General features: G+C 33.4%; 2 protein-coding genes across 2 annotated transcripts; both read right to left on the bottom strand.

Annotated features, from left to right (window-relative positions):
- Positions 1-1,683: 1,683 nt before the first annotated feature.
- On the bottom strand, positions 1,684-6,053 carry LOC124825743 (S-sulfo-L-cysteine synthase (O-acetyl-L-serine-dependent), chloroplastic-like). Its single transcript, XM_047298475.2, has 11 exons — positions 5,785-6,053; positions 5,561-5,670; positions 5,270-5,327; positions 4,860-5,123; positions 4,585-4,722; positions 4,025-4,076; positions 3,818-3,867; positions 3,499-3,558; positions 2,935-3,015; positions 2,063-2,247; positions 1,684-1,969 (listed from the first exon to the last, which is right to left on the bottom strand). The coding sequence occupies exons 1-10, from the start codon at positions 6,001-6,003 to the stop codon at positions 2,167-2,169; spliced, it is 1,113 nt and encodes a 370-aa protein (XP_047154431.2). The 5' UTR covers positions 6,004-6,053; the 3' UTR covers positions 1,684-1,969; positions 2,063-2,166.
- Positions 6,054-9,152: 3,099 nt separating this feature from the next.
- LOC148197892 (putative arabinosyltransferase ARAD1) lies at positions 9,153-12,204 on the bottom strand. The gene is made up of 2 exons (XM_088115328.1): positions 10,922-12,204; positions 9,153-9,922 (listed from the first exon to the last, which is right to left on the bottom strand). Exons 1-2 carry the CDS (start codon positions 11,912-11,914, stop codon positions 9,410-9,412), a joined length of 1,506 nt encoding a protein of 501 aa, XP_087971454.1. The 5' UTR covers positions 11,915-12,204; the 3' UTR covers positions 9,153-9,409.
- Positions 12,205-15,821: the final 3,617 nt, after the last annotated feature.

Genomic DNA, 15,821 nt, shown 5'->3' with positions numbered 1-15,821 from the left:
TCAGAGTAATCAATTTCTTCTGGAGTTGTCTTCTCACTCTCATCTCCATGGCCCAATGCATCACACTATCCCTTGCCCCACCTGGACCATCAATAGCACAAAATTAGGGTAATGCTCACAATCACTTCAATAATAGTGCAAGTTTGTGTTAGTTTTGTCTTCAGTTTGCACATGCTCAGAGATCTAAGAACTAATGCAAAGTGAAAAAAGTTAGAAAAATTTATAAAAGAACTGTTTTCAACTTAAGTAGTGGTTCATATGATACAATTATCAAATAAAAGCGTAGAATAGATCGTGTATAGAAATATTTTCTAATGCAATTAAGTGTAATCGTCCAACATTTCTCTATCACCTTCACAAAAAAAAGGTATATTATAAACATGTAGGACAACATTAAGCATCACTGAACAGACTTTTGTCTGCAATCGCATGGGACTGATGATGAATGATTGTGTAACAGTCTCTGTAGACAATAATATTTTAACACAACTTTTACTCCTATTCGTCACCCTCTTTTTCTTTACAAATACAAAAATTCATTTTTTTATAAGCATTTTAACAGCATGGGATGTAAATAGTTGTTTTTGGTGCATATATAAAGCTGTTATATATATATAGTGGTTGCAACAAGATTGAGCATGAGAACTCTTGCTTGCTCCATTCCTCCCTAACCCCAATAGAGCAAACATCAACTGACAATTCTATCCAAGAAAAGGAATAGAGGAAACTATACATTAAATAAATAAAAAATAGTTTGCAACTTCTAAGAAGCTCATTTAGCACAAGTTTTCAGGGTAAAATGTCAGATGGAACCCCCATTCTTGAATAGTTTGATTCCGGTTGGAAATGATATGGAAGAAGATTGAAGAAAAATGTGTGTATACTTAAGCTCAATGGAATTTTGAAGTACTTTTGTAATTCCATATCAGCTTTTAACCCTGGAAGAAGGATTCGTGGGTGCAAAACTTTCCAATTGAATTCACCGTTACATGTAATTTGCAAAATCAGGTATTTAGAAAAATGCAAAATCACCTTAATGCATAGGAAGCGTGGACAACTTACAACGTACTCCTTGGAAAAGCAATCAAGATTGATAATTTAAAACGACTATTTTGCATTTTGATTGTAATACGTTACATGAACAAAAATTAGTTTATAAATAGTATTTCTTTTTAATTTTACTTACTCCAAAATACTTCTATAAAATGTGTTCGACAGTAGATTGACATCGTCACCTCTCGCTATGGTTTCTGCCTTAAGAGAGATGAGATTTATTTGCAATCACCACTAAAACTGGCTTATCAGTACGGGGACTGACTAGCCAATTTTTCATACTTCATACATAATCGATGCAACCGTTTGTTTAATTTTTTTATTATATCCAACGGCTGATAGGCAAAGATATCATGGACCCTGATTTAACAAGTCCATGTTAGACACAACTTTTCTAGATGAAAACTAGTATAACCAACCCTTTTGAAACTGATTTTGGAATAAGTTTTTCAATTGAAACTCGTAAACATAAATCATCACCAATAAAGTACAGCACACAGAAATTTCCCCCTTAACACTCGGGGCTTTGAAATATAGTTCTTTCTGTCATTCTGAGAAGCAATATTTAATGGTTAGGCAATAACTAATTATGCAGAGTTAATAATGGTATAGCGCACTGACAAACCATCGTCAACCATAATGTCAATCCGTAATGCTTCCATATATCTACATATATAAAATACAGTCTGATAATAGTAAATAGAAAAAAGAATGCTAACAATTCTGTAGCACATTTCAATACTACTCATCATTGACACTGGGAAGGGAAAGTGAAGAATAATGAAAAGAATAGGCCACGCTAGATTACCAGTATAAAAATTGAAAATAAAAAAGACATTGTACATCATGTCAGTTCCCCCTTTTAGCTTCCTGAAAGACTTCGGCTTCAAAATTGTGCTTTGTCGAAATGATGCATCTGATGCATAAAATCCCAAGATTAAAACATACAGAAGACTGGTTTATCTTGTAACAATGATTCTACCCAACAGTGTGAATATATAATACATACCTATACAAAGCAAGAGACAGCTGCTACTTCTTCGAATGGCAGTGCCATGAGAGCAGCTTCAATCTTCAATTGGCTATTGACCTCGTTAAGGTAGAATCTAAATTTTACATTTTCTGAACCTCTTCGTAGATAGATTGGAAGAGAGCAGTAGAAATATATCTCTCACCAAAACTTGGAAAAATAACCTTCAATGTGCAAAATAAGAGGTGAAGAAAGAATCGATAGATTTATTTATAGAAGAATAATTTATCAGGAAAGTGGTAAAATAGAATATCTAACTTCATGAATTCAGCATACACTAAACTCGTGCTATCCAATTTCCAACTTTACTAAGTCTTGGGCAACATCAAGTCATGTTTCCTAAGCACTTATTCATGGTCACAGTTTTATGCTTTGCCATCACTTGACACTTCTATGAACCCAAGCACAGAAAACCAACTTCCGTCAGTCCCAAATCCAATTTCCAGTTTTTAAACCCAGATGAAGACAGAAGTATCGAGATTCTACAGAAATTTTGATTAGAAGAGGCTAATTTTGCAAGGAGTCATAATGTTCTAATTAAAAAAGAAGAAAAGAATAGCAAAGAGCGACCATGTTTAACCAACAACATATCCTGGGAGGTTGGGACCAAAGAAGACGCAAAAAGCATAAACTATTGAGTTCTACATTCTACGACTCAAGCACTAAAGTGATTAGAGAGAAACATGTATCTAGGCAGAAAGCCTATTAGTTGTGAGAATAAATCACTAGGCTTCATTTTATTCTATCAATTCAATTTTCAAAACCTATTCTTATATATAAAATGAGTCCAATAAATCCAATGGAAACTACAAAAGAAAGCCAATATAGTTGGAAATAGGAAATAAACTCACCACAATGAGTTTCCCAGAATTCTCAGGCCGTCTTGCTAATTTAATGGCAGCAGCAGCTGCAGCTCCTGAAGAAATCCCAACCTACACAGAAATTTGAATCAATTATGATAAGCCATCCTAAAAATTATAAACCTAACCACTTGGTAGTTTATAATGACTTGCAATAACCAAAACATACACACAAAATAATCATGAAAAGCTAAATGCAGATCACATTATTTAGTTTATAGACATTCATAATATTAAAATATTGTAAGGGTTTGCTAATAGTTGACATTAAAATATGAAACATGAAACAAATTAACAGAAAGATATTTACAAGTAAACCCTCATTCTAGTACTTGAACTAGTAAGCATCCGTCATTTAGGCCCTTAACTTCACAAAAATGTTAATTTAGTCCTGCTTAGTTAAATAGAACGTGAAAAATGAAGTGAAAAGGAACTACAATGAATTACTTTTTGTAGGAATAAAGTACGGGTTTTGTAAAGCAAAGGACAAGTGACCAACAGTTACAATCTCAAGACTAGAATAAGGTATATTCAATATATTAACTCATAACTTACCAGCAAACCTTCTTTCAATGCTAATCTCCTTGCCATTTCAATAGCTTCAACATTTGTAACCTGTTATTTCATGTGTTAATTATAAGATAACAACATTGCATATTTATAAACAAAAAGCCACTACAAAAATAACTAAAAAGGGTTTAGTTGTTGACACTTTAGATTATGCAGATCACTCCAAAATTGAACTAATGACCCAAATTCAAGAAACAAAGCTTGCTGTTCCTCAGTACAGAAATACGAAAGCCAACTAGAATAACCATAAGCAGGTTATTGAGAAAGAAATAAAGAGAAAGTGAGGACAATAATTAATTTGTACCTTGATAACTTCGTCAAGCAGTTTGATATCCAAAATGCTTGGCATGAAACCTACGACAAACTCTTATACAATCAGAAGCTGACGAGAGAATCTTTTAAGTGAATATTGGCCTAGAAACCAATAATCTGAAGGGGGGGGGGGGGGGGGGGGGGGGGGGGGGCGGGCGGGGCGAATATACAATTCATAAACTTTGTAAAATATTCATACCAGGACTGTCACCTGAAACGACACTTCGGTCTGCAGGTTCCACCCCAACCACCTATCCAAGAAACAATATACAACACTTTTAACACTAGGTTAAACAAAATGGAACAGATAAAGCATTACTTGCACTTAACATGTAAGAAGCATAAGCCAATAGTTGTCTATCATAAGCTTAATAATACCCTCAGGCATGTCACACAAACTACACAGTTTAAGTCAAACAAATATATGTTAAAACAGTCAAGCTAATATTTTTGGTTATCCTTCTGGATCCTTTTTCCTTCCTTATTCATTATCCATCCCACCCCCTCTCTCTGCCAACACAGAAATATAGAGCCAAGTTCCTAGAGGTTTGTTTGGAATATGAGAAATATAAAATGCAAGCCGACTGATTCAATAACTACGTAAAATTTCTTTTAATTCAAAAGACGCGAAGATTAGGGGATTTGAATTCAAGAAATGATATACTTAGTAGTGGAAGTTAGAACCACAGGACCAATAAGTATATATCATTCAAATAGATAGAAACAACAACTAAATGCATATAAAATGAATAATCAAACCTCTATATTTTGGTTGTTCATTTTCAGATAACGTCCAGTGCCAGTAATGGTGCCACCAGTTCCAATCCCAGCAACCAATATGTCAACATTACCTAGGGTATCCTCCCATATCTCTGGCCCTGTAGTTTCGAAGTGTATCTGTAATTTGTGCATATAAATCTTAATAACATGCAACTTAATTTATATTGTAATTTCTATTTTAACTGATGCACTAAATAATTCAAAACACAGACTAATAAGTTGAAGGTCTTACAGTAGATGCATTAACACTTAACCTTTGCATTAGTCACATTATCAAACTGTCGAAACATGTAAGCGTCAGGTGTGCTGCGTACAATTTCTTCAGCTTTGTCAACGGCCCCTTTTAACCCCTTCTCAGAATCAGTCAAAATAACCTCTGCACCAAAAGCACGTAAAAGGATTCTCCTCTCAACATTAACAGAAGCAGGCATTGTGACTATAAGTTTGTACCCTTTTGTTGCTGCAACAAAAGCAATGCCAAGTCCTGTATTTCCCGTAGTTGGTTCAACCAACACGGTCTGAAACAGTACATGATTAGGAATGTAAAGAAAATTCAAGATCCAGTACCTTGGATTTGAACAAACTATTACATGACAATACAGTAAGTTTAAAAATAGCAAATATTACATTGATTCGTACACAAAAGAAAATATTTATTGTGTACCTTCCCGGGAGAAATTGCTCCAATCTCTTCGGCATTGGATAACATACTATAGCCAATTCTGACATTTTGAATAATAACATATATTAATACATAATACATACAAAAGAAATCGCAAAGTGAAAACCATGGAATGTTGAAAACTTCTAATCAAATAAAGTCCCTCTAGAAGGGAAAAATAATTAAAAAAAAATTTAACTTATGAAGAAAGTCATTTCCTTTTTTAAGCCAACAGAGCAGCAGTGAATATAGGAAAGTGAGTGTTTGAGTGTGTGCATCGTAGAAACAGACTACCTGTCCTTAACACTGCGGCAAGGTTGCATAGACTCAAGTTTGGCAGCAATGTTAGCCACACAACCCTCCGTAACTTTATTCAGGTATACCATTGGCGTGTTTCCAATCAACTGCAGAAATTCGCAAAATCATTCAAAAGTAAAACAGAAGAAATTGCAGAAACATAAAGCAATTAACTAAAAGATTAAAATGTGTTGAAATTGCGAAAGGCAGTAGGAAGGAACCTGAGTGACATCTTCGGCAATGTTGACGGTGTCAAACCCTTGTCTGGTGGAGTGCACTAACGGAGTAGAAGGCCTGGTGGCGGCGGCGGCGAGGGTGTGGTGTGGTTGAGAACGAGTGTAGGGTTTGAGAGGAACAAAACGATGTCGTTGGATGAAGGGAGGAAGCGGTGGAGGGGAAGAACACCAACAAGGTGATGAAGAAGATAGCGCCATTTTCATTCTTAGACTCTCTCACTTTAAGATTTAAGATGGGTTTTGCTATTTATTCTTCCATCTTCTGTTGGCACGTGTGCAAGTTTGAGCTCTCTTTCGATCCATTTATCTACACTAAAATAGACAAAGTAACTAATTAACTAATACATATAAAAAAAATTGACATATACATATATTAAAATTAAACTATTATATTCAGTCATTTTATTATATATAAATGTTATATGATGATAAAATGATTTTTTCTAATGGTTGGTTTGCATAAAAGTACCCTCTATAAATTTTAAAAAAAAAATAGCATTTATTCTACTAAAATTAGTGATGGCAACGTGACTCTCGTCATTTGAGTTGTCTGTGTTAGTTTATTAAGATTTAGTAAGTCAGGTTTGTAATTTAGATTTGTCGGTTTTTTACATCACCAGTGGATAAAAATGACGTAGAACGAACTGATCCACTAATATTTTTTAATTAAAAATCAAAATAAAAATTTAAGAGATTTGTTTTTTGTATTATATTATTTATAAGATGTTAATATTTAAATTGTTAATACTTATAAATTATATTTTTTAACATCCAATAATATAGTATTTAATTATAAAAAACTATTCCATAATTAATTAATTAGATGACAGAAAACATAAAATTATTTTACAATGATTTCATTCAATCATAAAAATTAATTTTATATATAACCTACAAGTAGGTACACTAATTATTTTTTATTTAAATCAAACAAAAGAAATATAATTCTTAAAACTAACGAGCATATGAGTCGTCTCCACCTAATGTTTGGTAAACAAATACATCATTTTTCTCTACTTACACCCACAAAATGATCATCGTCAACACATCAATGGACATGTACAAAGAAACAAGATACAAACAAGAGCGTAATCTAGTGATATAAAACAAATCCATAATATATGTTACATTTCATATATGAATGATATTTCACATAAAACAATCTAAACATCTTAATCATGTCACGATCTAGACTGAACTATCCCGATCTAGAATGAACATAGAGCTATGACAGGTTCTGTACTTGTGTGGTGGAACAGTTGACCCACTCAAAGCTACAACATAAGGTTAGTCTGTTAAATCACCCTTTGCCAATTGGAGAAAGGTCTCCAGACTAGGATTTCCAGCTAATCTCATCACATAACTCATTTATCTCTATTTGAGACTTGATGATCATTAGAATGTCACGATAACCTTCAGAATTAAGCTACATATATTCATACTAACAACATTTGAAACCACCAATAAGAATTTCCTCCTTAAAACTCTTTTGCACACATTTCATTCACATATATGTAACTTCATATAACATAAAGTGAAATCACATGACACCATTAAAAATCCATCAAAGTGCCATAAAAACAATGCATAAAGAATCCCAAAAGAACTTAAAACACCATAAACCAAAGACTTGAAAAGGGGCACCTAGGGTCTGGAATGGGTCGCCTAGGCGCTAGAACCCATTGGAAAAGGGTGCTCAGCGTTAGAGCTCTCAAAAAAAAGGCGCTCGACGCCAGAGCTCTCAGAAAAAGAGCGCTCAAGGGGGTGCTCAGCATCATATCAGCCCCTAAAACACCTATAATAAGACCTTTGCTACCCTCTACACATATTTAAATGGTTCCTACAACCTCCTAGGTACTGTGAATGATCTAAGAACATGTTTCTAACTCAATAGCTACCATAAACCAATTTGACTAATCTAAACTACCTAATTTCACTTCTACACCTTATAATCCATAATTTAATCACCTAAGGGTCTAAACAAGTCAAAAATGATCTAACAACAGATCCTAAACTCCTCAATTCATTCCAGACCTCCTACTTCCAAAATCTAATTACTCAAAACCCCCAATTTACACTTAAAATCATCCAAAACACCACCAATGGACTACCCCTTAGCTCTAGATCATATTTCAACCAATTCACCACTCCAACAAGTCTCAATTAACACTACCACAAACCTGAAATATCAGACTTTTCAAACCAACTCTTACCTCACTAACCTGCATATTAAAACCTCCATTTTTAACTACAAACCCACAGCTTTGATAAGTCATTACTCCATAAACCTTGTCACAAATTTCAATTATCAATACCACTTCACAACATACTATTCATGTACACAAAGAGATCAAATTAACATCATATCAGAAATCACTCATCAAATAATCAAACATACACATTTAAAGGAAATAATACTAACATAAATAGTATGATTGTAATTTCATCAGCTTAACATACATACAAGCACCAAATTTACACAACAAACTTAATTTAAAGTTAAACATCTTTTTTCCCTTACCTTACATCGAAACTACCAAGCTCTAGAACGTTCCAACGGATGGTTTCAAACACAAGGAACTCTAAAAACACCTATGAAACACCGAATTACGATCAGAATAAGTCTTAGGACCACAAATTAACAAAGAAGTAGGAAAAGAACACCAATGATACATGTGTCGGGGTTTCCTAAGCATGATCACAGAGAGAATTAAAGAAAAAAGAGATAACAACTTACTTGCTTTAAAGATATGTAGAGAATGAAGATTATTCAACTGTGATCTCCTAGGAACTTCTTGATCATCAAACAAATTATTAAGGAGTCAGAAGTGTGAGAAAACAAGAGGGAAAAATTTTAGAGAGATAGTTTGTGTTTTAAATAATAAGACAAGTTTAATAAATTCTATTTATATCAGTGAATTATTTTAATTTTAAACCACTTGGTATCATTATTTTAAAATACATATCAACTCTAATACTCTATTTTCTAGGTTCTTACAATTTTAATCTTTAATTGTGATTTTTATATATAATAATAATAATTTTAATTTATGTGATTATTAATTAATCGATTAAAAAAAGTAAGTATTCGTATCAAGGATTTTCGAGGATTAGACGAGTATTGGAATATAGTATAATATGCCTTAATCAAAGATTCTTACACATTGGATTGATGGATCATTTCATGCATAGAACAAAAGGCATTCACTTTAAACTAGACGCAGAAATCTGAAGGGAACAACCGAGAGGTAAAAGCAGGACGTACAGAGTCTCTAAACTCCCAAAGTACAACTTAACGTTGATGACAGCCAGATGGTGTCGTGTCGTGTCATATCCCTTTGGAAACAGTTCACTAAATCAAGAACAAAGACACTTTCATTGTACATCCTATGAATCAGGTAAGTAAGAATGTTACATTACAATGTCAACAGCAAAATCATCACTACATTCGTATATTACTACGGGATGTTCATGTTCTAACATTTCTATAGGCCAAACCTAAAGTCATGTGCCACGATATCTTTGGTGCACAACTCCAAACCAACAAGCGTGCATCAATTTACTGATGTTTCTCTCACAAAAATCTAGATGATGCAGGTATTGATCTGTGCTAACTTCTCTGAAGAGACCTGAAAAACCTTCTAGACCTGTTAGTTTTCAACTTCATGAAAGGAACCTTGCGTTTCACAGCCTGCCAAATCATTTGCACAGCGTCACCCTCCTTGGAAGGGAACTGAAACTCATAGAAACTCTCAACCTCTTTCAACCTGTTCCACATCCTGGTCCACTCTTCCTCCCCAATGCTCCTGATGAAGTCTATCAGATACCTCTTTTTCAGGGCATCTCTGGTGCGCACAAATATGCAGAACTGAGAGTAGTCAAGGACATCCTCGAATGGCAACTCGATTTCGTCGCTGATGATCACAGGAACACAGTGACTGGCTATGGCATCGAACAAACGGTTTGATGAAGGGGTGTCTCCGGCTATGTTGAGGCAGAACTTGGAAGAACGCATGCCTTCTGTGGCTTTTTTAATTCCACCCTTTTGAACACTCCCAAATGAAAAATGCACATCCTTTTCCTTCTTCAAAAGATAGTATAGCTCGTGCCGAACATGACCTCCCTGAGTGAGTATGAGAACCAAAAAGGGTCAAGTTGAGCCCAACAGATTTTCTGAACGAGAAGCAATATCTTACATGGAATAGTTTAATGTAGTTTCAAGAGTACTTTTAAACTTATCTGTCTAACAAGGATTATCAAAATGAAACTGAAATTTTAATTAGAGCATCATCACACACAAAAGTACTTACAAAATTGTTTGAGTTTGTCTTTCACAAGATAGATTTGAATATAGTTTTATAAATATATCAGTTTTCACTTTTAGCTCCTAATCTCCATAATGTTCTAGGACACATTTATCTATTTGTGTCAATTAATGCTGGTATTAGAAAACTTATGTTTGAGTCCATAAGTATGTAAGTATTGTTCTGTAGTGTGGTAACTAAGAATGCCAAGTGTTTCTTACAATGGAAGGACCACAAACAGAATATTTGGATGTTGTGGGAATCATAAAAAGATTGCATGGACTAAAACCTACAATAGAAAATATCAAACCTTATCCCATACACATTGGCGATAATGTGATGCAAATTTGGCTACAAATACAAGCACGGTATGCATTTAACATGAGCCGATACCAACTGCATCCATAAAAATGAATGTTCACAGTAAACATTATTAGGGATTTGATGACACAACAACTTATAGGTCTGAAGTTTCAAACGAGAACCTGTGGTCCTCTCTGCACAAACTGAAAATATGACCTCATTCCATTACTTTCTAGTTTTATCAATAAAACACAACTTTAGCCTCTTAAACTTTTTCCCCTTAAAGTGCCAACATCTAGTAGTTGTGTACACTTATTTAACAGACCTGATTAACTAAAACAGTTTTTCCAAAGAATTAGTTGTACTGAATATTGCCATTGCATCAAACCAAAATGAAGAAGGAAAGGAAAGAGATTCAAAAGCTCATACGTCTGATACAAAATTATGATGAAAGACAGAAAGGAAAGATTCAAGAAACTAAAAAACCAAGACATCAGATAGTGAGAGAAACATACATCTTTTCTGTATATAGCTCCTTGGAAGTACAGCAATATTGGACGGCTACCAAAAGTGGATTGATCATTATCGTAGGATCTAACCACATGTTTGTAAGGTGCAATCACATCTTTCTCAACATTAGCCACGTTGGGAGGATACCTCCCAAAATCTGAGAGAATGAAAGCTCCTGGCCACAACTTGGTTCTTGCATCTAACATACTATTTGGATGGTGAGCCAAGATGACATGATCCTTCCCCCCTGACCTCTTCCATTCCTCCTGTGCTGTAACATAACTCACCAACTTTTCCTGCAGCACCTGGTTCCTGCTCCTCTTCTCGTGTGGGCCAGTTTTAGAAAACCGATTATAACAAAGAGAGGAAAAGAATGGCACAAATATCACATCAGCATCACTAGAGTTTCTAACTCTCATCACACTCTTTGCTTTAGATTCTGCTTCAGCTTCAGGTACCTCTGAATCAAGAAGATCCATAGTAAGCCAATACTCTATACTATGCTGCAAATTCAACCCTCCAGGGTAATGGGGTGACACAGCTTTGATATCAGGCCAAACACTGTCAGCATTCTCTTGAGGTTTCCAATCCAACAGTCCAAAATGAAACTCAGGAGGCAAATCATACATAAAAACTCTCAGCACCCGTGGTTTGCATTTCACACCTTGTTCTTCCGGCACGTGTTGTTGTAGTGGTTGTTGTGCCTCATCACGTGCTGTTGTCGTCGTTGCTGCTTCTGCTTCTATGCTGTCACCGAGTATTGCTCTATTACCAATCGAGGGTTCTACTTCTTCTACATCTCTTTGCTGCACTGGATCAGAATATGAGTCGTTGAAGGAAGTGAAAAGGCTGGAGTTAGACATAACATCGGATTGCGTGGAACGCAGAACGAACAACCACGACAACATGAACAACAACGTTGTCATTGCGAAGAAAAAAAACAAGACCTTCTTAGAAACAACCTTGATGGCAGAGCCAGGCACGGTTCTGTCGACCATTGTAAAAACAGCATTCCAAGCAATCACGGTTGGAAGCAAGGTGAAGTTTGGTGTCTGAAACAGTGAGAATCATGTGAAAAAGCCATAAGGGTCCGTGAATGGTTGGTGACATAAGAAGAAGAAGAAGAAGAAAAAGAAGAGTTTGTATTTGGAGTTGTTTGTGTTTGTGAGTGATAGATATAAGAGCGAGGGAATAGGGTCTAACTGTGGAAGCGTTCTTCTTGATTAAAGGGTCTCCACGTTTTTGGGTACAAATGAATCAATCTGCAAGAACTCTTTGCATCATCGATTTCAGAAGAAGACAATTTGGTAATTTCAAAATAGTACAAAAGTTTTACGTGGAAGTTTGTGCTAATAATAGTTTAGTATTACAGTACTTACCGTACCGTGGAATGTTATGTAAACAAAACCTATTCCTTGGAAAAACCAACTTCTTTATCTTATCGCTAATGTTAAATGCATTACAATAACTACTATAATTTTGTTTCAATTTTGATAATATCTAAAGTAATCATGGAGTAGGTTTAATTATAAAGTTCAAACAAAAACTAGTGGAAATAAAAATTTTGTATTAAATTTACTTTTTATTATATTAAAAATAAAATATGTCCATACTTATTATGAGGTGATTATTTATTTTAAAATATATTTCAACTTTTTTATTTTCTTTATCTTTTTAAATAAAAATGAATTCGCATACTCCTGTAATACCAACTTGCAAATCAATTAGATAACAAAAAATTAAAATGTGAAAGAAAAATAGATAAATAATAGAATGTTATGTAAATTAAAACCTGAGAATCGTAATATAGATTCGAATTAATTGTTAGTTTTAAAAGCTAAATATCAATTTTTTCTTGTTTAAAAATTAAATTTTCAGTTCTATAGAAAATTATGAGATTTTCAAAATTAAATGTCAAGTTTTAAATCTAAACCAGTCTCTATTCAAAAGGAGTTCACCTTGTTTTCCAAACAGAAATACAAAACCACTCTCTATTCAGGCTTCAACCGTATAAATGAAATACAAAAGAAAACATAATTAAAAAGAGAGACTATTTTAAAAACTATTTCAGCTTAAGATATTTTAAAACTGAAATAAAAAATATTTCAACTCTATTGCACTCCACGTGTTTTATTTTAAAATGTGCAACTGAAAAATAGAAAGAAAACACACTGAAGACCATTTTAAAAACTATTTCAACTAAAGATATTTTAAAATTAAAATAAAAATTATTTCGGCTCTATTCTAATCCAACATGTTTTCTTTTAAGATATGCAATTGAAAAATATAAATAAAACAAAATTAAAAAGATAGGCTATTTTAAAAACTAATTCAATTAAAGATATTTTAAATTAAAATTAAAATTAAAACTATTTCAGCTCTATTTTAATAGAATATGTTTAATTTTAAAATATGTATTTAATAATTTGAAAGGACCTACAAAATAACTGAGAGTAGAAGTAATCTTTACAGTTGAAGCTTGATTATTTGTTATTAAAAAGTTGAGTTTATAAATAAAAAAATTTAATTAATGAAGTTTCATTTTCTAAAAATTATTATTTCTCAATAAATTACTTTCGTACTTATATAAACCACCACTAAGAAATATCATATAATCAATATAACTAAAAGAGTTACTAGTATACAAGAAAGATAATAAACTTATTCCAAAATATAAAAAAAAATATAACTACAACAAAACAATATGAGTAATTGCATACCTAATTATTAGCACATTTTTCGTCTACGGCTTGCTCCACGGTTAGATTATGTAACGCCCCAAATTATGGGATGTTACGAGTTTACAAAAACAGATTTTTTATAAACTTTTTTATAACGCATAAACGCATTGTTTTAAAAACCTTAACTTTTAAACAAGCATAATTTATTCAAAATATAGTGATTCCAAAAACCTTATCCAATTACATTATTCTAAAAGTAATTAAAATGATTAAAGAAATAAAACAACTACAATTACATTGTTTCAAAAATCTACACCAAAAGAACTTTTTAAAGAAACTCAAATTTTTCCCTGTCATCTCATGAATCTATCATGTCTCCGGAACATCTACAATAGCATCGGCTCACATATAACATATTATACGATCATCGACGATAATATAATTTACAAGCACACAAACATAAACATGTATGGGGTAAGCTACCAATAAAACAGTCATAATAAGAAGATATAAACATATTGATTATATAAACAATAATCAAACACCTCATACATAGTAGTAATAAAAATATGATTCCTAGTCCTCTAGCATAAACAATTCAATCATAATGAATTACTTGATTCTCACTTCTCGATCTCTGATCCTCGATCCTTGATCCTTGATCATCAATCCCTAACCCTTGATGTCATCACTAACATCTTACACATAGACCTTTAGTCTATCCACTCATTAACACTTATGTTAACTACCTACTATAGTCATTATAGTAACACAACTATCAACATAACATAATTAGCAGCATTTTCTACACTATGATCATCATCATAGATATATCACCATTATGATTATCCCAATCATGAACAACACCATGAGAATCACCAAACAATGAACTCTATCATGACAAGACTCAGTCACACTCATGTATCTTACTTCACCCACCTGTAGCCTCCCGTACAGGCTCACCTATAGCCTCCCCTATAGGCATCCTCGAGTCATCCTTCTTCTGGCTTTGGACTTGTTCCCCTATCATGCGAAACATTTATCCCCCCACCAAAAAAGATTCAACACTCGAATATCATTCTCTTTTCTGTAGCAATTTCCCAAAGAGAACACCACTCTCTTTTCAACAACTAATGCCAAAGAGAGTCACCCCCTTTTCAACAACTAATGCAAAGGGAATATCCCTCCCATTTCAACAACCAACATCAAAGGGAGCATTTATATATAGATAGTCTTAGGATTTATTAGCTACAACAAGTAAATTAATCTCTCATGTCTCATGCCCATTGATCAACTACATACACCCTTATGCATTCCATCATCCATTCATGATCTATCATCAATTTAAAAGTCAAATTTGACCCTAAACATAGTCATTAATCTCATTATTATCATCACATTTTACAGCTCCTTAAGCTTGGTCTACATCCATTCTTCATCAAATTCGTCATTTTTAACAAAATACACTAGGATAATCGATTATCACAAGTGATAATTGATTATTCTTATAAGTTCACATTTACAGAAATTATACCATGATAATCGATTATCACTTAAGATAATCGATTATCTCAGTGAACCTGACACATCAAACTTCCAGAATCATCATATATGAAAGGATAATTGATTATCATCCCAGATAATCGATTATTCCCGAAATATAAATCAACACCAAATAGTCGATTATAAATTGTGATAATCGATTATTTTCGAATCAAAACACATCCTGGATAGAATCAAGTATTCAAAACACACATACATTAACCCTAACTCACGAAGGAACACACCCAAAACATCATGCATGCATTCAGGCCTCATATACGCTTATGAACAAACCCTAATACATACATCACATCACTTGAATCATCTAAAATCCATCATTATGCAGATTACAACGTAAACAGACCTAACATATTGCATATGATCATCATATCATTCTTTATAACATATATTTGCATGGTAAAACCCTCAAACATCATAACTTTGTTCTCCCTTAGCATGAAAACCTATTATCATGGGAGAACCCAACAAAACCGTACATATTTTCATAGGAAAAATCCAGCACAATTATTACATAAACTCTATGTCAGGCATACACAAACCCTTACCCAAAAATAACCATAAATAATCATAATCGTGTGCACATGCATCAAAACAAGGATTATCGATCAAGATAATAAAAAACATATAACATACAACAACAAACAAATAAAGATAAGCTTCC

This window comes from Vigna umbellata, chromosome 5, assembly GCF_029865625.1.
Source record: "Vigna umbellata cultivar VRB3 chromosome 5, Vumbellata_1.0, whole genome shotgun sequence".
NCBI lineage: Eukaryota > Viridiplantae > Streptophyta > Magnoliopsida > Fabales > Fabaceae > Vigna > Vigna umbellata.
The sequence above is the reverse complement of the archived record's forward strand: the minus strand, read 5'-3'. Positions and strand labels throughout refer to the sequence as shown.

What these genes read in the sequence shown, in the direction of transcription:
- LOC124825743 (XM_047298475.2), bottom strand. Translation starts at nt 6,003, where the DNA reads ATGAAAATGGCGCTATCTTCTTCATCACCTTGTTGGTGTTCTTCCCCT. An exon ending in TTGCCGAAGATGTCACTCAG is followed by an intron (nt 5,671 to 5,784) that starts GTTCCTTCCTAC and finishes GAATTTCTGCAG; the next exon opens with TTGATTGGAAACACGCCAAT. An exon ending in ATTCTGGGAAACTCATTGTG is followed by an intron (nt 2,248 to 2,934) that starts GTGAGTTTATTT and finishes TGCACATTGAAG; the next exon opens with GTTATTTTTCCAAGTTTTGG.
- LOC148197892 (XM_088115328.1), bottom strand. Translation starts at nt 11,914, where the DNA reads ATGGTCGACAGAACCGTGCCTGGCTCTGCCATCAAGGTTGTTTCTAAG. An exon ending in GAGCTATATACAGAAAAGAT is followed by an intron (nt 9,923 to 10,921) that starts GTATGTTTCTCT and finishes ATACTCACTCAG; the next exon opens with GGAGGTCATGTTCGGCACGA.